Genomic DNA, 23,776 nt, shown 5'->3' with positions numbered 1-23,776 from the left:
CTCTTTTCATGCGGTGCGCGCGTCGCCTCCTGACGCAGTCCTGCCTTTAGTTTTTCTCACTAGGTCCACTGTAGATGCGTGGCGCATTCGACAACAACGCACAGCAGCAGCAGCAGTACGGCGTGCCGGAACACGACAATCGAAACGGCGCCAGGGGCATCATCAATGACCCGATAGGCGACGTCGAACTGCGCTCTCTGAAGCTTCCTTCATCGGCCAACGGCGCGTCGATGCCCTCACACAGCAACAGGGAAGTCTTTGCGGTCCGGTCGCGGCCGCGGCAGGAAGGCGGTGCTGACGGTAGCCACAGCAGCTCCGTCACGTCGCCCTTTCGCCACCCTTCTCACCATAACGCAAGCGACGGCGACGGCTCTGTCTTCGTCGAGCCGAGCAGCAGCAGCAGCACCCCATCTAAGAAACCGCACGAAGACGAAGTGGTGCTGGCCGAACCGTTTGTACCGGAGAAGGCCGATCCCGCCGCGGCTGCATTTCCAGCGCAAGCCACCGGGAGCACTTGCCGATCCTTCACGTCCCTCCAGGGCCCCCGCGGGCTCGACGACGTGACGCAGGGCACATCCGAGGACAGCTACTGCGGCCCGGTCGCTAAGCAGTCTACCCCCAGGGGTGTCTGCGGCTCACAGCCGCAGGCACCGGTGAGCGCGGGGCAGCATGACCGAACCTCTCCCCCCGGAAGCCTCGGCGCCTCTTTTCGCTTCTCGGACTCGTTCATCAAACAGGCATACGTCAAGGAGCTGCCGCCGCACTTGATGCCCCTCGCGCATGAGATACACCACCTTGACGAAGAGGACCTCGTATACATCGCGGACGTTACGCATATGATGGCGAACCGCGATTTGTATTCGCTGCTACCATACACCGGCAGCAACTGGTTCTTACCATCAATCCGCGAGTGCGGCGAAGGAGAGAAGCACTGGGAGGTGCGCTGGTGTTGGAAGGAGGGCTTCATCGTCGCCATCGGCGGCCGCCGGCTGTCGATCCGCTTGTTGAACATCCTCATCCGCGTGTGCTTTCTGGCACTCCTATGGTTTCTGCTGTGGAACATGCTCCCCCGCTGGCTGGTAGAGCCGGGCGGCTACGTCTGGGATCCGGCGGTGCTCGTGATAGTCTCCGCCATCCTCGGCGGCCTTATATGCCGTATCCTGCAGCTGCCGCCCCTAGTCGGTGTACTGTGGGTGGGTATCATGTGGAACAACATTCCAACGCTCAAGTGGCTCACGCACGGCATCGTGAAGGAGGTCTACGACATCTGCTCGAAGCTCGGGCTCACGGTGATTCTCGCACGTGCCGGCTACAAGCTCGCCATCAAAGATATTATTCCGCACTGGAAGCAGACGGCACTGTTGGCAACGATACCGTTCGTGTTGGAGGGCGTCTCGCACAGCCTCATCGCCAACAAAATTTTCAACTACAATGACGACTACAACTGGGCGTTTCTGCAAGGCATGCTGTGCAGCATCGTGTCGCCCGCCGTTGTCGTGCCGGGTTGCTTGTACCTGCAGGACTTGGGCTACGGCTGCGGTGTGGGCCCCCTGTCGCTGATGCTCTCGGCGGTTGGGATTGAGATTGTGGTTGGTGTGTGGTGCGCCAACTTCTTGATCGGACTGATCTTCAATGACCAGAAGCTCGCTGTTGCGATTGTGCTTGGCCCTGTTCAGTTCGCTGGTGGCATCCTCATCGGTATCGGCCTTGGGATTCTTTTCTTCTACGTCGTGGAGCTCATCAAGCAGGAGGCCCATCGGCTGCCAAACGGCAAGTACACCCGTGCGCACCTAAACAGCTGCATGGACTTCGCCTTCATGATATTCCTCTTCGGGTGCTACACGATGGTGTTCTTCGGCTACAAAATGAGCCTCGCCGGGGGCGGCTGTGTCATGTGCGTCTTCTTTTCCGCGACCGTGGCGCATATGTGGTCACGGACCGGCAAAGTTGAGCACGAGGACCACAAGAAGTATGTGGCAACGTGGCTCGCCTTCACTTGGGACCAGTTGATGATGCCGATCCTGTTTGCGACGATGGGGGCCAAGATCGATGTCAAGGCGATCTTCAACAGGACCTTCTTCCCGAGGGCACTCATCTGCATGGTGTGTAGTACGGCTGTGCGATTCACCTCCACTTTACTCATTCAAATCGGCAGCGGCATGCCGTGGAAGGAAAAGCTGCTGGTGTGTGTCGGGTACCTTGGCAAGGCCTCGGCGCAGGCGTCCGTGGGGCCCATCGCCGCGAACCTCGTGGAGAACATGATTGCAACGTTGCCTGAGGATCAGAAGCACTCGCTCGACACGATGGCCGAGTATGCGAACAATGTGCAGCAGATCAGCGCGATGTATGTCATGTTCATGGCAGTTGTGGCGTCGCTAGGCCTCGTCCGAGGCGGGACATTGGTCTTGAAGCGCGAGCAGACAGCGAAGGCGGCCAAGGAGAACCGTGTGATTAGGAGCTCGAGCGGAGCGTTGTTACCGCTGCCGTCGCCGTAGTGCGAGATGTTGCTCGCCATCGCCAAGACCGCCGACCGGCGCGTCCGCTGCCTTGGCGGTGTGCCAGCAGTCTTGCCCATGGCCACCCCATCGTGGTCTCCCGCCCCAAGCCAGCACGTGGATACCGAGGTGAAGGTCGACTCGGCTGAGAGGCGGCAGAAGTCGCGCTCCAGCAATGCCTGATGCAGCGCGGAGGTGCGCTTGAGCGAAAGAAGCAGCTTTCAAACCTCTGGTCATGGAAGCAGTGCACCTGCTCCCCTTCTGCGCCCGCTCGCGTCCTTGTCACGTGGCTGGTGTGTCCCTCCACCTGTTGATTCCCCTCTCACTGCTTGTCACACCGCAGCTTCCAGGCGGCAAGTGCACCGGCACCAGTCATGAAGGTTGTCACTCCTCCTCCCCCTCATCCCAACTGCATCCCTACACATGGCCACTCAAGTGCATGTACACAAGGCGGTGCCCCATGCGGCGAGGGTCGCGTAAAATTTTCGGGGAGTGGGCAGCCAAGACGCACGTGTCGGCTGGCCGTTGCCTTTTTGTCACGTCGCTCTTCCGTTTGCTTCTCTCTTTTCTCTCCCCTTCGCTCCAAGCCCTCCGCCCCCATCGCGTATGGCCGCTGTATGAACCTGTCATGCACATGTTTGCACACTGCCCCCCCCACCTCTCTCCTCAGCAGCACAGTCATTGATGGGCACATCCACCGGTAAAGGATGTAGGAGCGGCCTCCAGCTATGCCTTTCTCTTTCTCTGACACACACACACACTCGCCTCCTCCCCCTCCACCTAATTCTTCGCTTCCCACCCCGTGTGGCTCTTCTTTACCCATTCTTTCGTGCTGCGCATACGTACGGTCGTACACCCAGTCAAGGAAAGCAGCGGGCGTGTGGGGGACGCCAAGGAGGATGGGGGGAGGGGGGGCGGAGCGCACGGTCCAACGAGCGATGGCGAAAAAGGGGAGCCCTAAAGGATACTACGAAGAAAAGAGGACGGAGGTGAGGACGAGCACGAGAGAAGCTATTCGATGGCTGCATTCACCCACCCACCCCTGTGTGCGTCTCCTCGTGCTCCGCCCGCCCGCCCCTCCTTCCCTTCTCTGTGGCATTTTATGCTTGTCGCCACGAGCCGCTTCTTTCGTTCGTGTGCTGCGCGCGCATTCTTTACCCCTCCCCCTCTTCCACGCACTGCCCTTGCTGAGTGAACACCAGTGCGGCACACAGACCTCACACACAGGCATATTGGCAGCAGGCTCGCATGTGATCCCATCCGATCCATGTAAAAGGGAGCGAGAGCGGCGTCAATGGCCATAAGGACGAAGGCGAGGAGCACACGGCTCGGATGGCACATGAAGGCTACAGAACGTTCAGCCCTCTCCTTTTTTTTCTTTGCTAAATGGCAATGCCGGCGGGGTCGTTGAGAGGGATAACTAACGAATTCGCTTCATCTTTCCCATGCTCCCGCTCTCCCCCCTCCCCCTTTTTTCTCTCTCTGCTGGCCTGTCTGTTAAGTTTGAGTGTGTAATGACCACTGCCTTTAGCAGCGCAGCGTTTTTTTTGTTGTTGTTCTCTCTCACGTGCCGGGCCTATGGCGGTGGCGGTGTTGGCAGTCTCTTTTCTCACTGACCCCAAAGCGGACGATGCATTCCGCGTGCACAGTCTCTTGAGGTCATCTCCTCCTCGTAGGCGGTGCAGGTAGTGTCCTGGTGTGCTTGGCGTATGTGTCCTCCTCCTAATACCCCCCTCCCTCCCTCTTCCTCCCTCCCTCAGCTCTTGCCCTTTACCACTTCTCGTTCCGGGAGGAGGTGGGAGGGAGGAGACGACGCAAACTGAATGGAGTGAATGCAATTACCGAGGAGATGCCCTTATACATATGTGTATGGAGAAACGCCGCCACCCCCCAACACCACCACCACCCTGCTCTGGACGTCGCGCACGCAGACGCGCAAGCCGCAGGTTGTCGCTGCGCCTCCACTCCCCCGGTGCCTCTCGCGCCGCCTTCTCGCTCATCCTTTAGTGTTTGCGCTGCTCCCTGCATGAGCCTCACAACGGGCACACGTGTCATCTCTATCGGTTCACCAAGTACGTGTGTGTGTGTGTGACTGTGCGTCAGAGGAGGGGGGAGCTTGAGAGCCAGCGCGTACATGCTGGCTGCCTTAGAGTGGGGGGTGGAAGTGGGGGTGGGATGTGCAGCGGCTGCAGCAGCATGATAAACATTAAGGTATTGCACAGTCGAGCCTGGCGAGTGTGTATACGTGCGCGCGTGCACGCCTACATCGTTGTGTGTTATGTCCGCTAAATAAACTCGTCGGCCTTGTCTTCAGACGCTTTTTTCTGCCGGCTCTTCACGTGCTCGTTCACGCATTGGCCCTTCTCGTGTATAAGGACTCTGCGTCTACGTGTTGGCAACGCTCGCCAACAGTCTGTGCGTCTCTTCCGCTTTCGCACTCACGCAGTCGCTGAAGTCATCACGTGAGTTGATTCACAAGGGCGTGGCGGAAGGCGCCGTTCGCGACGCTCCGCTTCGCTTTCCGAGCATCAGCGTACACATCAAAAGAGGGGGAGAGGGCACGATGGACTCATTTCCCCAGCGGGGGGGGGGGGCAAACGAAAAAAGGGGGAAAGAGAAGCAGAGCGTCCGAGCAGCACACACACACACACACAAAAGGTGCGAGCAACGTGACGAAGAGAGAGGTGGAGTCATGCGTTGACTGACATCCACCGCCGCTGTCCGCTCCCCCTTCCGCAACGCTGTCACGCGTCCGTCGCACATCTCATTCACTTTTGCATGAGCTCGTTAAAAGGAGAAAGGGACCACGCCCAGTACCCATACCTCCCCTCCTCCTCTCAAGCCTGAGAAGGCGGACGACTGGTCAGCAGCGTGCGTGCGCCAGCGGTGCTGCGCTATTTTACCCCCCCCCTTCCCTTCTCTCTCCCTTGGTGTTGCTTGTCTTCATCTCTCCACGTGCTCGTCGAGCGTGTCTGTCTGCCTCCACCCCTCCGTGCGTGTATGCTGCACATGAACACGGTTGTGCGCCAACACCAACACACACACACACATGCGCAGCGAAAGGAATTCGTGTCAGTCCAAGGAAGGCGTAGTCACACTGTTTTTTTTTCGCTCTCCCTACTTGCGCGCATCCTACAGCAAGGGGCTATCGCTCGCTTTCCTCTCGCACCCACCCACGCGCACGCACACACGCACATAGGCGCCGGCATCCTCTTGCTTCAGCCACCGGCCATCATGAGCTCACTACGCGGCAAGTTGGTGAGCGATGAGGAGCTCGCACACGCGGTGCAGCGCATCGTCACCTTGTACGAGCATCAGCAGCAGGACCTGCGCCACCCAAACCCGATGGTGCGCGAGGCGCGCGTGCCTCGTGTTCTCGTCGCCCTGGCGGGTCGCCCTGGAAGCGGCAAGTCAACTATCGCGGCGCTGCTGGCAGATGCCGTTCGAGAGGCGCTCAGCGATCAGCCTGATCCCATGGCATCGTTCCGGAAGGTAGACATCAATGACGCAGAAAGAGAAGGCGACGTCATCGACTGCTATGCTGGTGTTAGCAGCGACAAGGGCGTGGAGGTGTGTGTGATGCCAATGGACGGCTACCACCTCTACCGAAAGGAGCTGCTGGCGATGCCGAACGCGCAAGAGGCCGTGAATCGCCGCGGCGCGGAGTGGACATTCAACCCAAGCAAGCTGCACGACGACCTCGTCGCCATCCGGACGCCAAACGAGCGCGGCCTCTACAACGACGTCTTCGTCCCGTCTTTTGATCACGGTACCGGTGACCCTCAGGAGCGCGACATTCGTATCCGCAGCTCTGCCGGCGTCATCATTGTGGAGGGCAACTACGTCCTGTACCGTGGCACCCCAGAGTGGGCCGCTGTAAACGACATGTTTGATGTGAAGCTTTTCCTGGCATGCGACCGTGACGTGTGCACAGAGCGTCTCTGCCAGCGACACATGAAGGCCTGGGGCATCAATCGTAGAGAGGCGATGGCGCACGCTTGCGGCAGTGACACTGTCAATGGCGACTTGGTTGACAAAACAGCCTCGAACGCAGATATCGTCATGCACTCTATTAACGTCTCTGAGAGCAAATTGTAGCTCTCCACCCCCCCTTCTTCTCGCGTCCTCCTTCGACCGCAGTGCCTGCGCTCTCGAAAGACGTTATCAGAACCGTAACCCAACGTGCGCCACATGTCTTCTCTTCTTTCCCGTTTCTCCGAGTCACCTCCTGTTTTGTTTTCTGCTCTTGTGCGTGTGTGTGTGTGTGTGTTCTCTCTCGGCTCTTCGCTGTGCGGATGTGGACCGCTGTGACGCCCCCGACCCCTCTTCTCATCACGCTGCTTCGCGCCTCTTCTCGCCCCGTTCTTCTCTCCCCCGGGAGTGATTGCCGCCTTCTACGTGTCCGCCCCCCTCTCTCCATGCATGAATAGCCGTTCCTCTCTCTCGCTCGCTCGCTCTCTGTGTTGGTCATTCTCCTCTCACACAGTCACAGAACTAGATTATATATATATGCGTGTGCGTGTACGCCCCATCGCACTGCCTCCTTAAGCGCGCGAACTTGGATATCGGCATTCGCGGCTTAGCCACCGTCTTTGTGTGTGAGGCCTGCAAGCGTCGGTGTAGTAGGCCGGCTGGCTGGCTCATTGTGGAAGCATATTGCATTGGATGGCAGGTGGCCGCATGCATTGTTGGTGGTGCGTGCAGCGTCTTTAGCCTCGTCCACGCGCACGGGCCCATCTCTCGCAGAGGGCTCAGCAAGGCCTCTGGCGGTGGTGGTGGTGTTGGTGGTGGTCCTTGTGTGCACGTCCGTACGAACGCGCTCCCCTCTAGGAAAAGGAGGTCCATCTGACCTCCTCTCACAGCACCCTTTCCCCTGCGCCTCCCTCTCTCTCTCCCCTTCCGACGCCTCTATTACGACGACAACGACCCCCATCACTGCAGTGGAGCCTCGTGCGTGTGTGCGTGTGCGTGCGTCTGTGCACTGGCCTTCCGTTTCCGCCGTCGGTGCCGTCCGTCTGTCTGCCTCTCCTTCGCGCTCACAGAGTCCCCCCTCTCTTACCCTCTTTTCTTTTCGTCAACCATTCTCGCCTGCTCTTTCCTCTTTTTTTTTCACCGTTAGCCCCCTTTTCCGCTTCTGCTGATTGACGGAGCGCCTCGTGTCATCGTAAAGCAGCAGAAGGAGGAGCGAAACAGCGAGAGAAAGAGACGCCCCCGCACAAGCCACGCGTGCCATCATAGCCACCGATCACTTCGTTGATCTCATTAGAGAGGGGGGAGGAGGAGGAGGAGGCTCATGGCAACTGTACGCGAGCATACGCACAGCACACACATCTGCGTACACCTCTACCGCTGCGCCGCGCACTCACCCATTCCTTTCGTTGGTGTTGCTGTCTTCTGCCCTCCAGCGCTTGCAGCAACGCACGCTGCATCTACGCCCTTCGCTCTACACCCAGGCACGTCCCGCAGTCGCTGAAACGCGCGGATCATGAGCAAGTACTCTATGCTGTTCAACCAAGCCACCTCGGGTGGTGCCGACGCCTCTAGCAGCCGTGATAGCAGCGGTAGCGCATCGGCGTCGACTAGTGGTCCGCAGGACAGCGGACCGGTTTCCTCGGCTGCAGCTGGGCCCTCCCCGCCGACTGCGAACCCTGCGCGGCGTCGCCTGATTCACCGTCGTCGCGACGGCGCTGGCTCGAAAGAAACGCCGCCGCTATCGCCATGTGCGCCTCCTCAGCAGCCGCATCAGGAGGATCTGGTGAGCGACTCGGCACATTGCGAAGGCCGCGGTGACGCTACAGCGGGCGAGCCGAATGTACCGGCAACGCGCGAGAGCGATGCGGCCCCGGAAACGTTCGCGGGTGCTTTTAAGGCGCCATCAGCGCCCGTGGCGTCGGCATCGCCGCCTTGGGAGTACACAACTGCGCCGGCAGCAGACGGCACTCTGATGATGGATGACGTGACGCAAGGGCGAGAAGGCAACGACGACGGACGTATCAGCACCACGAGCGCGGCAGCTGCGGAGGGCGCCTCGAGGCCCAATGACATCTCAACTCTCGGCAGCGGTGACCCTGATGGTCTGCCGTCTGCGTCTCAGCACACCCCGTCACGCCTCTTTACCTGCGACATGTGCTTGCACTACGCCTACACCTCGTACGAGGCCCTCGAACAGCATGCGCTCGGGCAGCACGGCGACATGTTGGCCGACTACGTCCGGCTGCGCACGGTTGCAGAAAAGCTGGTGCCAGTATGGAGTGAGGTTCTCAAGCGCAAGGCGCCCGTTGTCCAGCAGTGGGGTGCGAAGATCTTCGCCGTAGCCGTGCAGCGCGATGCCGGGGCGGAGAAGATGGCCGAGGCTCATCGGGCGAGGGCGCAGTTGGAGCTGGTCGTGCAGCGCTGGCACCCACGTGCGAAGGTGTTCATCTTCGGCAGCTCCGTCGCGTTTGGCGTGTGGGACGGCATCTCGGATATTGATTTTACCGTCGTGGACGTTGACGAGTTGGAGGCGGGGACGTGGCCGCCGTCGGAGAAGAACGCGGTGCGCAGCATCACGGAGCTGCTGCGCCGAGCTGGCTTCTCCTTCATCAACCTGGAGCCGATTAGTCACGCCCGAGTCCCGATCATCAAGCATCACGCCTCACTGCCGATTCGATTGACCGATGAGCAGCGGCAACGCTTGCGTGAAGAAGCACTGCAGTCCGCGGCGGCTGCAGTGCCAGCCGCGCCGTCGCCGTCGAGCGCGCAACCAGAGGCGTCAGCTGATAAAGGTCACACACAGCTTGAAGCAGAACTCATCATTGCGCGCAGCGTGCGCTACTCGCTGAACTTGCCGGCTGGGCCGTCAGATAGCGCGATCCTCGAGGCGAGTATTCGGCTGGCTGTCGGGTCGGCCGCTGTTCAGCAGGTGTGGTGGAACCGCACACGCGACATGTGCTGCATGACATTTGATACCACGACGAGCGCTGTCAAGGCCTCGACGTGTCCGCTTCATTTCATGTCGGCTGGCATGCGTGCGCGGGTGCAGCCACTGCACGAGGAGTGCCGACCGGAGCTCTATGGCATGGATTTCGACCTCAGCTTCCGCGCGTTCGGCATCCGCAACTCGCACCTGCTTCGGCGGTACCTGCTCAGCCACCCATGCGCGCGGCCTGGCGCTTTGGTGCTGAAGGACTGGTCCAAGACGAGCGGCGTCAACAACTCGGTCAACGGATACCTAACGAGCTATGCCATCAACATCATGTGGATCTACTACCTCGTGCATCGTGGCGTTATCCCATACGTGTGCCCAGCGCGCGACATTCCGGCGTCGCTTCGGCATAACGTCGACGCCGACCCGCAGTACGCAGCCATGGTTGACCCGGCGTGGACGCCCGAGGAGCGCGCCGCTATGGAGTCGCAGGCGGGCGAGCTGCTGCTTGGCTTCTTCTACTACTACGCCTTCGAGTTCGACTGGGCCAACCACGTTGTGTCGCTGAACCGTCCAGGGGTGACGACGAAGGCGGCTCTTGGCTGGGACGTCGAGGATGTGGCCCAGACGGGTGGCCTTGTCCCGCAGTTCGGCATCTCTGGCACCCAGCATCAGCACAGCTTCGCCGGCGCGGAGGGCCACTATGGCGATGTGCACAGCGGTAGTGCTCCGGCGGCCTCTCTAGCGAGGCTCCCGATGGGGCATGACGGGGCGGCAGCGGGCAGCGCGAGTATGGCGGCCCGCCGCAGCCGCGCGACGACGCGTTACTCTTTCTGTATTGAAGATCCCTACGAGGAAAACCTCAACCTTGGCCGGCACATGGGCGTCACCAAAACGCTGCGCGTTCAGACCGAACTCTACCGCGGCCTGCTGTCGCTACTGAAAGATGATCTGCAGCATTGCTGTGTGTTCGCGGCGAGCGCGAACTCGTCCGGTAGCAACGACAGCGCCGACAGCAGCAGCGCAGTGGCCAGTGGCGCCCCTCACGCGGCAACGGCGGCGGCCAGCACCTCTGCGGACCCCATGGAGCTGCCCGTGCGCGTGCTCTACAAGCTCATGGCAGTCTCGACCCGCGAGCTCGCCATGGCGCGCAGGCGGCATTCAGCCGCTTCCCCCACCAACGCCGAGTTTCCTGGTCTTCTGTTCAGCGACCTCAACGCCGCTTTTCTGGCGCAGGCGCCGACGGAGTGGAAGCTCGCGAGTCAGGTGTGGAACCGGCATCAGTTGCTTCACCGACTAGGGCTGAAGCTGCACGCCAGGGAGTACGTGTTGCCTCGGCGGGAGGTCGGCGTGCGGCGCTTGGCGGCGAAGGCGCCGCCGGGGGTGGTGCTGGCAAGCACACCGGAGCCAAACTTCACTGCCGAGGAGGTCGCTGCCGCTACCGCGGAGATCGGGTTAGCGCCGCCTCCCCCCGAGCACGTCCCACGCTCCTGTGCCGAGGTGATGCAGATAAATCTGGCGCTTCTCTCAGATTCACCTACGCGCCGTCTATCAGAAGACCTGCTGCTGGCCATGACAAGGGGGTACTCGTGTCTCACGCCCAGCTGGGTTGCATGGACGAAGCCGTGGGCGGCCTTGTCAGCGTGGTGGACAGACCGTCTTTACACTCTGCCTGCGTCATCACAGAGCGAAAGCCCACTCGCAACCAGCGTACCCGCACACGGTGATGGAGGCGCTGCTGTACCCCCCGACGCGCCGTGCCGCATCTCCTCGGTGCCAGAGCAAGCGGCAGGAGCGATGCGCCACACGCGATTCCAACTAAGGCGGCACGCAGTGGCGGAGGCGGCGAGCGCGGTAACTGGTCGTCGAGCACTGCGCATGCTGTTCCGCGGATAGCGCGCGCGTGCTTACATGACAGCCTATATATGCTGGCGGACGCCGGTGGAGGGGCGGTGGCTTTGCACATGCATGAGCTCTCGTCTTGCTCTCTTGTGCACGCCGTTGCCCTCTCGCCTTCTCTGCCCCTCTCCCTGTGCATAAGCGTGCGGAGGATGGCGTGCGGGCCCGATGCCGAAGAAGGGCTGCACGCGACACGAGCACTCATCGCCTTTCCCTTTCGTTGACGTTTCGGTAAATGTGTCAGATCACTCAAATGAGGCCAAACAAACGAGCGCCTACACAGAGGCCTTTCTACGCTCAGGTAAGCGGAGGAAAGCAGATCGCGGGGGTGGTGGGCGTTGCGTAAGAAGGCAATTCCGCTGTGTCTCTCGCGCTCGCTCACGGCTGCTTCCTCGTGGGGCGTGCGGTGGAGGGTGCGCTGCCTCTGTGCCTCAGCTGTAGCCGCCTTTGGCGAAGTCCCTGAAGCGAGGTGTTCCACCGCTGCCGAAGCTGTTACCGTCGCCGCTCTTGAAGCTTTGGTGCCTTCGACGGGCCCCCTCCCACGGTCTCTTTCCCATTCCCCCCCTCCTGCTCTGCCGTGCACGCTGATGCCCGACCTAATGTTTGCTCGATCGCACATGTGGACTCGTGCGCACATACATGTGTGTGTATGTGTGTGTGAGTCTGGGGGAGGGAGCTGCGACAATGTGCTTGCGCGCTTGGAGGCTCATTTATCTGCACAGTCTTCTCGCTACTCCTCTCCGCTTCGCTTCCACACCCCTTTTATGTGTGCTTGCGTGTGCATGTATGAGTGTGTTTTCCGTTCTGCCTGTTGACGCCCCCTCTTGCCCTTCTCTCTTTGCGAGGGAGTGCCGGAACGCCGTGGCACGTGTGCGCGCATGGTTGCGTACGCGCCCGAGCCCTGTGTTTCTTTGTCTTCAGGCGGCCCTGGCAGCTAGCTTTGGCCGCGCGCTGTGTTGTGTGCGCGCACCCCGGCAACGCACTCGGCTCTTCTTACTCCAGCACTCTCTTCGTCCCATCGGCAACGCCTCTCCCAGAAGTCGGACACTGCCCGAAAAATTCTAGATCTGCCTGTGCGCGCACCGATGCAGTCGTCTCTGCTGCGGCCCAGCTCGTCGCTGAGGGCGTACCACTACGTGCACCCCAAAACTGGGCGACCCATTCGCCAGTTTCGCAAGTATGGCGACCCTCGATTCATCAACAACGAAGTTGCCCTGATCAACGGCTTGTTTGGGCTCATCACAACCGACTTTGGCATGGTGACCCAGTCGCAGCTGGAAAACGCTCGCCTCGCTATCTTGCGCCGCATGCCCCGTGGATCCTTCGCCCTGACCATGCACACCGACTACGAGGAGTTCCCTGTCGTGCAAAAGAGTCCCGAGTCGCGTATGGGTGCCGGCAAGAGCAACATCCACCACTTCGCTTACAAGCTGACCACCGGTGTGCCGCTGTTCGAGATCATGGCGCTATCGTCGCGGCGGCTGAACCAGGCAGAGGCTGAGGGCATCTTCTTAGCAGGGCGGTCGTTTATTCCGCTTCAGACGGCAGTTGTGCCGCGCGGTCGCGTGGACGAGTACCACGTCTTCAAGTAGAGAGAGGAGACCACCACTGCGAATGCGGAGAGAGGTGCATGTTGGGCGGTGGCGAGGGGAGGGGGAGACAGAGCAGCGACACCCTGAGTTCCAGGCGGATGTGGTCTTGCTGTATAAAGGAGAGGGGGTGGGGGGCTGATAGGGCGTCTGTTCGCCGCTTTTGCCGGTGGGGAGGGATGCCCGCTCTGCCTCCACCCCGTCGAACGGTTGACTTGCGCAGTCTTGCTACGAGACGCGGTGCATCAGGCGATCTTCGTTTTCGCCTACTGCACCGTTTTCGGAGTCTCCCCCTCCCCCCTCCATCACTTCGCTGTTGTCATTGCGTATTGGCGAGGTTTTTTTTTTGCTACCATTGGTGCTGCGCGCATGCATGCCTACGCGTAGCTCTGCGTGGGTGCAAGTGAGTGCCGCCTGCACACTTCATCGTATCTCGGTATCCGTGTTCTTCCACACACGCCTGACCGTGTCGCTCACGATAAAGATCTGTGTGTGTGTGTGTGTCTGTCTGTCTGTCGGGGCTTCGCTCCGTGGTGCTCCTCTTTTCTCACTTTCTCACGTGCCGTCGACCTCGTGCGCGACTGTAGCGTACGCAGACATACTCACACACACACATACACACACACGTGCTTGCGCACCAACAGAGAGAGATCAGGGTCGCGACGGAGCGAACGCATTCGCCGACGTGTGCAGTGCCACTGCAGCCGTTGCTGATGCCATTCCAACCCTGGTGATATCCTTACGTCATTCATTGCCTTTCATCCACCACCCTCTCCTTGCATGGGTACCTTCGGCGGGCCAAGAAGCGGCGTCCATCTCACCAACGCACACTGGCACACGGACAGACTATTCCACCCCCTCTCACATAAGTGCACACCTCCATGCGCATGTGGATCTTCCCGTACTTCCCCGGCCCCCCTTCCTCTCTCCCTCTCCCGCTCGTTGTGCTACACACGCGCCCACTCATTGCACGCACAAATGGACTACGCACTTCTTCATCTCCCGGGCCCACACGCGTACCCCCAGACTCGTGACGGTGCACATGGGGTGCTGTGACCGCCAAACCTTTAACGCAGAGCGGCATACGAATTCATTCCTAAAGAAGGACGGGCGAAGGCCGCGCAACCAAGACAGAAAAGGGAAGGCTCGGCCCTCAGCCGCGTACACGGCGCACCCTCTCCGCATCCGGTCACACACTATTCGCACACCCTCTCTCAGCTCTCTCTCTCTGAACCCATCGTCCGTGCAGCTCTCTCTCCATCTCCCCACCACCCCTCCCATCCTCTCTCATCCCATCCAACGCTTCCTCTCCTCTCCTCTTTTGGCACGTGCTGCCTCGCCCCTCCCATACACACGTACGCGCTCATGCACTTCCCCTCTCTGCTTCGCCTTGTCCTCCCCCCTCTCTGTATCTCGCGCATATGAAAAGGCGCGTGTCGTTTCAGCGGCCTCTTTTCCTGCGCACTTCTTCGCTCTAACCCCCTCCCTCTCCCCCCTCCCCCCGGCGGCGGTGCACGTGGAGGCCGATGCGTGAGAGGGCTCATACACCTTCCCTCCCCCACTGCCTCTTTGTTCCCTTCGTTTTTTTTTCGTTTGCCGCACAGCACGTCTGTGCGCTCCGCGAAGGCCATCTCGGTGACTAAGAAATCGAACGCGCGCCACCACCGTCACGCATACACATCGTGGGTAGTACTCCCCACTGCCCAGAGTCGCGTGTGCGCCGGGCGACGCTCTGCCGCACCCGAGGGTGAAGCCGCCTGACATCGGTTCTTCTTCGCTCCACACACCCTTCTCTGCTGTGCCGGATGCCTGTCAAGCGCCTTACTGCGCTGACACTCAAAGGCAGCCAAGGCGGCGGAGTGGGTGATGGCCCGGTTGAGAGCGGCGGCTCCACAGCAGCTGCTGCTGCTGCTGCCGCCGACACTGATGGGGTGCGGCACGCGTACCTTTTCCCTGCGACTAATGAGGAGGAAGTGCATCCCGGCGTCCATGCGCCAGTCGTCACCTTCTCCCGCGGTGGCGCGATCAGCCGCCTCCTCACCCCGCCGCCGTCTCGCGCGGAGTCGGTCGGCTCGAATGATTGCTACAATTCACAGTGCAGTCGGAGCGATAACAGCTCTCTGTTCCACTCCTGCTATTCCTCCGGGGCTCACAGCTCCGCCGAGCGCGCCGGCACTGCGTCCCCAACGCTGATACCGACGCATTGTCGCTCTTACCGGCATAATCCATACATCGCCTCTCCAGGCGCTGCGGGGTCGCCGCTGATGCCGGAGTCGCCGGAAAGTGTGTCCTGCACAGAACACGAGAGCGCTAGAGATCTAAGCCTTGGCGGCGGCCATTTCGCTGGAGAGCATGGTCGCCGTTGCATCATTCGTAGTCGTCACGCCCAGTCATCTTCACGCTCCACCTCGGGGTGCAGTCGAAAACTGGCGGAGCCAATCGCTGGTATGGGGTACCACGCATCCTCTCTGCTACAGCCACAGCAACTCGTTGCCGCTTTACCACCTCAGCACTCGGTGGAGTCCCTCTCACGTGAAGGGTCCTTCTTGGGCCGCTCTGACCCGTCATCAGTGGGGCAGTCGTGCCGAAGCTCACCAGCAGCAGCCGCAGCACCGTTGGCCATGCTACTTGCATCGGCGTCATCGTTCCGCGGCGCCCAGCACGGCGCACACCACCACCATCCGCCTACCCAGTATCAAAGCAATGCGACCTACGGCGCAGGGGGCACCACACCCGAGACATCGACTCTTTACCAGAGTCTCAGCAGCGTCAACGTCACCGTCAGCACAAACAGCAACAACCCGTACATCGGGGTGCGCATGACGCCGGAGACGACACTGCTGCAGCCACAGGGAGTCGCGCTTAGTCGCAGTTTTGAGGGAGGCCCCCGCACTGTAGCTTTGGAGAGCAACATGCATCCACTCCTGCTTTACGAGCCCCAGTCACAAGAGCTGCTGCTCCCGCGGGAGCCCAACCAGCACGAGACAAGGGCTAGAGAAGCGCAGCAGCAGCAGCAGCGGATGGCGGCGCCATTGCCGATGCAGGTGGTTTCGGTGCTCGCTCACGGCTCGCGCTACGGCAACTCACAGGCGTCCCCGATGACCTCCGCACTTGGAGAGGGTAGCAGGGCCTACAGAGGCGCAGCTCGGACCGCCTCGGTAGGCCACGCCTCCGTCACGAAGCGCCCGCCGTCATCGATGTCCGCCGCGCGAAACCCGACTGAGAGCTTCGACGCCGAGCCTGGCTCTCCGGTGCAGCGGCAAGAGCAGCGGCAGCAGCAGCAGAGGCGGCCCCTCTCACTGCCCTCATACAGCAGTTCACCTCACGAGCGCTGGATGCGCGGTTGCTCCCCGCATAGTGTCGCACAGCAGCTAAGGGCGACGCCAAAGCCGCTCGCCGACCACATCTCCTCGCCCCACGGGGCGACCATGCCAGCTGTGGGATCAGCAGCCATGTCCATCGGCAGCACCAGTGTGGGCGGCACCAGCCGCAGTCACAGCGGCGCCCGCGACACGGCACCGGCGTTTTCTACCTTCCCCGCGGTCGCGTCGACGGTGTCACCAGTGCCGATGGCTGAGACCGGGCTGGCGCTCGACGCCCTCAGCAGCTCCCGCCTTCAGGATGTTGTTGCCGATGGTGAAGGGCAGCATCGACAGGCGGTCGGCAGTGCTCGTCCGCAGCCCCCCGCCTCTTCTCCATTCGTGACACCGCCGCGCTACCAGGACGCCGGCGCCGAGGCTCTGAACTCAACGCATACGGACCTGCTCAGCGAAACGGCACCCCAGCTCACACCCAACTCTGCTAGTGGGGCTGACTGGCCGTTCTATCCTCTCCAGGACAGCAGCACCAACGCTGCCGGCACATACTGGGCAGAGGGCGAGAACGCTCACGGCTACGGCGACGCGAGTCGCCTATCTCAGCACGGCTACGTTGGAGCGTTGCGAGAGAAAGGCGCGGCGGAGGACACGCTGGCTGAGTTTGGTGCCTCTGAGGGCCGGCTGTCGCCATCCGCGCCGCTTGCCACCGCTGCCACGAGCGGAACGTGTGGCTTTGCGCCGACGGGCACGGCGCGACATTTCCTAGACGGCGCCGTGCCCTCTCGAGTGCGGGGTGAAAACGACGTGGACATCTCTGACGAGGAGGAAAAGGGCCTCGACGATGACGAGGGCTCTGTCACAGCAGCCGATGCCACCCATAAGAGCAAGAGGAAGAAGAAGCGCGCGCGTCGTAATCGCAAGGCGAAGGTGCTGGAGGATTTGCCGCCAGCCACGTCCATGAAGTACCTTCCACCCCCGCCCCCGCCACTACCGCCGGGTTCACCAAGGCAGCTCAATCGCGCCGGCGCACCTGCTAAGGACGCGCCATCCACGCCCGCGTTCGACAGGTACTACGCAATACTGCTGCGGTGGTACAAGCGCCTGCTCGCCGATGAAGCCGATTTTGTGGACATCGCCAACGCACGTAGCTTTGACGCCGCCACGGCGGCGGCGGCACTGAGTGCAGAGGCACGTGAGGTCCGCGACGGCAGCCACACCGCGGCTGACAAGCCGCCGTCTGTCTGTCCGCGGCAGCCCCTGCATTCTGGCCCCATCACTCCACTCATGGGCCCCGTCTCTCCGCCTCTCATGCCGACAACGGTGCCTGCCTATTTGGGTGGGACCGGCAGCGGTACCGGCAACAACGCTGAGGTGCACGTGCGATGCCCGCGAATCGAGCAGTACATGGCGCCCTGTGACATCCCAGCCGAGCTGCTCCTCCTCCCTACTCCAAACACGGCATTGAACAACCCTGGCGGCAATCAGGCGGAGACCGTTGCCGAGACGCAGGCGACCGGCACTGCCACCATGGTAGTGCCGCACTCCGTCAAGGACGTGCCGAGCGCGGTGCGTTGGGCGCGTGACCTCGAAACGTGGTGGTTCTGTTACGTCTTCCCGCACGCGGCGCACACGCGCCACCTGCCGCTGACGTGGCCACCGGCCTCCATTTCGCCCGCCAGCCTAACCATCTCGCACACAGGCGCTGGGGCGGTCGGGTATGAGTATCCCTACGGGTGGCCTACGGTGATGCCACAGCCCATGATGGTGAGTCCCATACAGAGTGTGTACGGCGCGCATGGCAATGGCGGAATGGGCAGCGGCCATGCCATCATTGGGAGCGGGATGGGCTCGCCGGTCTATGCGCATGTGCCGATGCAACACCAGATGCCGCCTCCTCTACCGCCGATGCCGCCAGGATACTTGATGGGCGTGTACTCCACCTACTAGGGCACGAAGTGGCGCGCGCATGTGCCAGCGGCCGAAACGGAAGCCGTCATGCCGGGCTGCCCTCGTGCTCGTGCGACGGATTGGCGCGCAACGTCTGCAGGCAGTCATTCTTTTTCTGCAGAGCGCGTCTTTAGAAGGAGGGGTCTCCTCGAGCCGCCGTTTTCTCCCTCCCGGACCCCTCTCCCCTCCCCCCGCGCGCTGTAACGCCAGCCTTCGATTGCACATCATACAGCCATGCGGCCCCACAGCCACTCATGGGCCCCTTCCCGCCCTACCTCTCTGCCCGCCTCTTGCTCTTCGTTACACGCCAATCCCAGAGGCAGGTCGATGGTGGTGGTGGAAAGGGATATGATGGACGAACAGCCCTATGCCTCTTGGTCTCTGTGAGAGCCAGCTGAGGGGGAGGAAGAGGAGAGGGAGGAGGAGAGGTGCGCTACCTCCCTTCTCCTTGCGCACTCTTTGACGAACCGCCCTACCCTTCCACTAAGGCTCCTTTAATTTTTTGTTAGCTCCGCCCCCCTCCTCCTCCCTCCCTTTCCCGAGGAATGGCGACGCGGGGGGCACGCATTATCTCGGTGCGCGATATCTTGAAGAAGGGGGCGAGCGGTGCCCAGCGCACCACCCTCTGTGCGCGGAAAGGTGCCAGGCAGCTGCCTCCTTCCCTGCACCGCCACCATCCCCTGCACACATCGAGCCACTTCTGGTGGTGAAATAGTCAAGCGCCTGTGGCGCATGGGAGACAGGGCGATGTAATTGCTATCGATGTCAGCGGTCAGTCCAAGGTTGGCGCCGCGCCGGACTGACCTTCGACAGCGGACGTGCCTCTGCCATCCATATGATGGGAAGCGTTTTAGCGAGGCTTAAATGTATCGAGCTCGACCCTCGCTGCCCACTGGTGGGAGGAGTCTGAGCCCCCCCGCCCCCCCGGAGCGGTGACGCCGCGTGGCGATCGGGGAAGCGGAGCGGGTAGAGTTAAAGGCCGAAGGCGGGCTCCGATAGCTGAGCCCGCGGCGTTGCTGTCATACGTGTGCGCCTACCCGGCGGCATGGAGAGGCGGGCCGTCTATGGGGCACGCCGGGGTCGAGTGGAGTGGAAACTCAGACCCTATGGCAGCGAATAGGTGATACATCCGCTACGAAATGGCCTTGTTAAATTTTTTTTCATCTCTTCCCCTCCCTCTCCCTTTTCATTCAAAGTTGCCGTCACGATGTAACGGTCTCCCGTGTCATAGTTCGTCGCTCTGCCGCCTCTCACGCGTTTTTCCCGCGCGTGTATGGAGGTGTGTGCGCGGGTGTCTGTGCAGGTGTCTTCCCTCATCCTTCCCCCCTTCCCTTGCCACCCGTGCCCGTCTGCGGTCCTTTTTCTTTCTGTTTCGCTCACCCCCTGTCTATTCCTCTCCTCCCGAAGGGGCCCCTGAATACGCATGTATGCATCGACTGCTTTTTTTTGGGGGGTGTCGGTGTGCATGGGCATGTGCGTTGCTCCTCCCTCTGCAACCCATGCGCGCGCGTCCACCTCTGTTTCTCTTCCCTCCCTTTCACTGTATTTCCTTGCACAAGGGCGTGTCCGCGTGGCTGGGGGATGCCGGGCTTGTGCGTTGACCGTGTAGATGATGCCCGAGTGTCAGCGGCCCCTCTCTTCTCTGAGCCTGACTGAACGGACTCGCACACACACGGGTGTGTGGCCTGCCGTTTCGCCGCTGCTTCGAGTGAAATGAAGCGGAAAGTAAGGACGGAAGTAGTCGGCGGCCACGACTCAGGACAGAGCGAACGCGCGGGAGCCCATTCTTCCCGTTGCGTTGGTGCGTCCGCGCGACGCTCCTTCCCCTTTCCCTTTTCCCCTTCCCCCACACACGCCATCTCTCTCTCTCTCCGCTGGGGCCAAGATGGTCGGCGGGCGGACAGGCGCACCGCGCTGCCTGCGTGGAGGCCGCTATCCCTGAAGGGAGCAACCTCAAGACCGGCACTGGAAAGGGGGGGCTCCTCCGTAGTGTGGCGGTGCCCCTCCGCCCATCCGCCGAAGGAGCGCGCGCTCGCTTTGAAAGCGATGCCCCGACCTCCGGAACCGGCACGGTACGGTGGCCCCTCCGCTGCTTCGCGGAAGGGGTATGACAAGGACACGGGCACGCCCTTCTTTCGTCATGCGGCTCGTCCAGACCCCTTCGCTCTCCTTTGCCCTGCCCACCTCCTCCTCCTTTTTTTCTCTCGCTGCTGAAACAATGTTTGGTGCGTCCTGGTGTTCGCTGCCTGGCGCACCCCGACCCAATCCCCTCCCCTCCCCTGGGGTGTGTGCGTCTTTCGCCTGTGATCGTTTCCTCAACGCATTCCTCTGCGTATTATATATATATATATATTGGTGCGCCTCTATGTGCACCCAATCGCTCGGCTACCTCCGCTTGTTTTTTTTCGTGTGTATGTGTGTGACGGCGTGCACTATCGCTCCTCTTCTGCTCGACACACACACACACGCATACATCTGCCAGTCCGGTGCACTTGTCGTTCAACTCTCTTGTTTTCTCTCACACGTGGGTGATTCTATACGTTTGGCTGCAGCAGTGCCCCGCCACTCCCTTCATCGCCGCCCTTCCTCTATCAGTCTGCGCTCCTCTTAACGTCGATTCGGCTTTCCCTCTCCGCGTCTCTGCCTCTGTCTCTCGCCTTTGCAGTGTCTCCACCGCCAACGTGGCCGCTGTTAGTAGCTGCTTTCTTCTCGCCCGAAGCCTTCTCTTCTAGTGCCTCTCGCCCGGTGCTGTGCTCTCCGTTCTTCATCACCCAGTGCGGAGGGGGGGGCTCTGTACCTATACTTGCTGTCTACTTCGCCACACACGTGAGCACGCAGTAGCAGGCGCGCGGGCCGCTCCGCACACGGGGAGACGAGGACGTTCCTGAGCGCCCCTCTGCAACATCAACCAGCATGGCGTCTGTGTCCAACTTGGCCGCGGCCCCGGCTGCCACCGGGAAGAGTGTGCTCAAGACAATGGTGGCCATCTTCAAGGAGGAGGCGGACACGCCACGTGTGCTGGGCGAGTCGGAAGCGTTCATCGCGTACACACTGAAGAACCGCCGGGCAATTCGGCTCATCTGCCGCGCCAACAATGAGCGCGGTGCCTTCCGCCTGCACGAGAGTCCGGTGCACGGCCTGCGCTTTGTGAACTTTCACAGCAACGTGGCCGCCTCCGCGTCTTCCAGTGACTTCTACGTGTGGGTGGCGGTGTTTGAGCGCGGCAGCGGTGGACAGGGGGCCGGTAGCGATACCGCCGCCGCCGGGGAGGGGCGGCTGACGGTGAAGCCATATTTCAAGCTTATCGACAACGTCGTCATCAACACGTTCCACTTCTTCATCAACCCCGCCAACAACATGCCTGACCTCCTCGTGCTGTACGGCAAGACGGCCGCGGTGCTGGAGAGCTCGAAGCTCATCTCCGAGTACTCGACGAGCATGCTGGAGGCGAAGCTGAGCGCGGCGAGCCGTGAGCTGCGCCAGCTACCGCAGGAGACTTCCCTCAAGAGTATGTGTACCACCTTCAGCGGCAGCTGGCTCGCCTTCACATCGGAGGCGACGAAGGTCATGGCCTGCACGCTGCGCAACACGACGACGCCGGCATGGAGCGGGTGCGAGGGAGACGAAGTTGTACAGCTGAGCTTCGTTGGTAGCAACGCAGTGGCGGCGGGGATTAGCGCTGCTGCGTCGACAGCGGACTCCAGTAGCGCCCTGCTTGCCGTCAGCTCCCACGCGAAGGTGTGCCTGTGGAAGCTCACTGGCGTCGCAGAGCCAGCGCTGCTCCGCACCTTCACCTTCGGCAGCATTGTGACGATGCTCACGTCTCGCAACGCCATGGCCATCTTCAACGGCGATGGCAAGGTCGCGCGTGTCCAAATACGCGGTGCCAGCGACTTCGACACCACGGTGTACGACATGGGCAGCGCAGTGCGGCCGACAAGTGTGTGCTACCACGAATCGACCCGCTTCGCCACAGTGCTTGTCGACGCCGTCAAGGAGCTGGACCTCTTCCAACTCGCCACCAACGCGGCCGCGCCAAACGCATCATCGCCCACCTCCGCTTCAGATAAGGAGGCGGCCGCGGCTCCTGCGCCGCGCAGCAAAGTCGCACCCTTTGTCGACCCCTCCATCATCAGCACCGGAATTCCTTTTCGCCCCGCCCCGAGCAGCTACGCCGCTGCGGCGGTGTCGGCCCCCACGGCGTCGGCATCGAACCCGGCGGGCTCGCGAGCAAACGCAGCGTCCGCCGCGGCTGTCAGTGCGGCCCCGGTGAATGCGCTGACCGCCTACAACAGCGCGCGCAGCGCTTTGCAGAACACCACGCTCCCGCAGTCGCTTGACGGGCTTGTGGCGAGTGCCGTTTACCAGGGCGACGAGGCCCTGCGCCGCGCCATCGAAGGCCTGCTGAACGTGGTGAAGAACATTACCCAGATCCTCCAGCTCACCCCTGACCAGCTCATGCGCGACCATCAGCAGCTCATCTCACTCGCCCTGGAGGCACAGATGACGGAGCTCCAACAGACTGCAGTCACACCCGCGGCAGCCGCTACTCCCACTGAACCAGCCCCTGCAGCGACGAGCAGTCGCCATTCCGAGGCCTTTAACAGCTATGCGTTGGCGAAGCTGTTAGCTCCCGTTGCGAGTGAAATTGCCACTGGCGTGACGCGCGGCGTGCGCGACACTCTCCGCACGGAGCTAGACGCCGCCGTAAACGCCGCCTTCAGCTCGAACGTGCGCGGCAATCAGAAAGAGGTGCTGCGCCGCCGCCTGGAGGAGGCGCTGCAGGAGACCCCGCGGGTGCTCGGCGAGAACGCCGCCAAGTGGATCGACGCGTACGTCGAGCGGGAGCTGAGCGAGTCACTAGCACGCATGAATGCCAGCATGAGCGCCTTGGAGGAGCAGAACCGCAAGCTACAGGCAGCCTTGACGCAGATCGTGAATTCCGGCGCAGTGGACGAGGTGGAAGCCATGCGAGCAGAGCTCGCGGAGCTCCGTGCTGCTATCCGTAGCGGCGAAGGAATCAGTAACAACGGAGCTGCGGGCGGCGCTGGCGCGGCGGCGAAGCCCTCTCCGCAGACGGTGATCGAGACCGCGGAGGCCTACATTAAGGAGGGCCGCGTATCTCAGGGCCTTTCGTACGTGGTGCTGGCACAGAATGCCCGCTGCTGCGTGCAGCTGCTGGATCGCCTCTCCGACGAAGATGTCGCGAGCGTTGTGTCTGACACGGAGACGACGGAGGCCACTTGGATGAAGCTGATTACGCAGATGTGCGAGCAGGAGGCCACGGAGACGTCAAGCGAGCTCGAGAAGGTTGCGTCGTTTCTGTTTGACGTGCTGTCGGAGCACGAAGAGGTGATAAACAAGAAGACAGCCAAGGCCCAGCAAGTCCGCAGCGACGTGCGCCACTTGATTGCGCGGGCGCGCGGAAAGATTCCCAGCAGTGATGGCCGTCGCGTGCTAAAGGACCTCGAAAAGAGCATTCAGTAGCGAGTCGGAGGAGATGTGCCTTGGAGAAGTCTGCGCTCATTTTCCACGGCCGGATACACTGTTCGGCACTTGGAGCCGCAGCGATTCTTTCCATCTCTCCTCCCTTCCCCTTCACGCACCCGGCGGACGCCTATCTCG

At 61.6% G+C, this 23,776-nt stretch overlaps 6 protein-coding genes across 6 annotated transcripts; all 6 read left to right on the top strand.

Moving 5' to 3' along the window:
* Positions 1–74: 74 nt before the first annotated feature.
* LSCM1_04891 (uncharacterized protein) lies at positions 75–2,495 on the top strand (the record flags this gene model as incomplete). The annotated part of the gene is made up of 1 exon (XM_067322374.1): positions 75–2,495. The coding sequence occupies one exon, from the start codon at positions 75–77 to the stop codon at positions 2,493–2,495; it is 2,421 nt and encodes an 806-aa protein (XP_067180147.1).
* Positions 2,496–5,729: 3,234 nt separating this feature from the next.
* LSCM1_04890 (uncharacterized protein) lies at positions 5,730–6,593 on the top strand (the record flags this gene model as incomplete). The annotated part of the gene is made up of 1 exon (XM_067322373.1): positions 5,730–6,593. The coding sequence occupies one exon, from the start codon at positions 5,730–5,732 to the stop codon at positions 6,591–6,593; it is 864 nt and encodes a 287-aa protein (XP_067180146.1).
* Positions 6,594–7,980: 1,387 nt separating this feature from the next.
* Positions 7,981–11,295, top strand: LSCM1_04889 (uncharacterized protein; the record flags this gene model as incomplete). The annotated part of the gene is made up of 1 exon (XM_067322372.1): positions 7,981–11,295. One exon carries the CDS (start codon positions 7,981–7,983, stop codon positions 11,293–11,295), a length of 3,315 nt encoding a protein of 1,104 aa, XP_067180145.1.
* Positions 11,296–12,383: 1,088 nt separating this feature from the next.
* LSCM1_04888 (uncharacterized protein) lies at positions 12,384–12,890 on the top strand (the record flags this gene model as incomplete). The annotated part of the gene is made up of 1 exon (XM_067322371.1): positions 12,384–12,890. The coding sequence occupies one exon, from the start codon at positions 12,384–12,386 to the stop codon at positions 12,888–12,890; it is 507 nt and encodes a 168-aa protein (XP_067180144.1).
* Positions 12,891–14,692: 1,802 nt separating this feature from the next.
* LSCM1_04887 (uncharacterized protein) lies at positions 14,693–18,151 on the top strand (the record flags this gene model as incomplete). Its single annotated transcript, XM_067322370.1, has 1 exon — positions 14,693–18,151. The coding sequence occupies one exon, from the start codon at positions 14,693–14,695 to the stop codon at positions 18,149–18,151; it is 3,459 nt and encodes a 1,152-aa protein (XP_067180143.1).
* A 2,913-nt stretch (positions 18,152–21,064) lies between these two features.
* Positions 21,065–23,638, top strand: LSCM1_04886 (uncharacterized protein; the record flags this gene model as incomplete). Its single annotated transcript, XM_067322369.1, has 1 exon — positions 21,065–23,638. One exon carries the CDS (start codon positions 21,065–21,067, stop codon positions 23,636–23,638), a length of 2,574 nt encoding a protein of 857 aa, XP_067180142.1.
* Positions 23,639–23,776: the final 138 nt, after the last annotated feature.

This window comes from Leishmania martiniquensis, chromosome 14 (genome assembly GCF_017916325.1).
Source record: "Leishmania martiniquensis isolate LSCM1 chromosome 14, whole genome shotgun sequence".
In the NCBI taxonomy this organism is placed as follows: domain Eukaryota; phylum Euglenozoa; class Kinetoplastea; order Trypanosomatida; family Trypanosomatidae; genus Leishmania; species Leishmania martiniquensis.
This window is presented reverse-complemented; position numbering and strand designations above follow the sequence as displayed.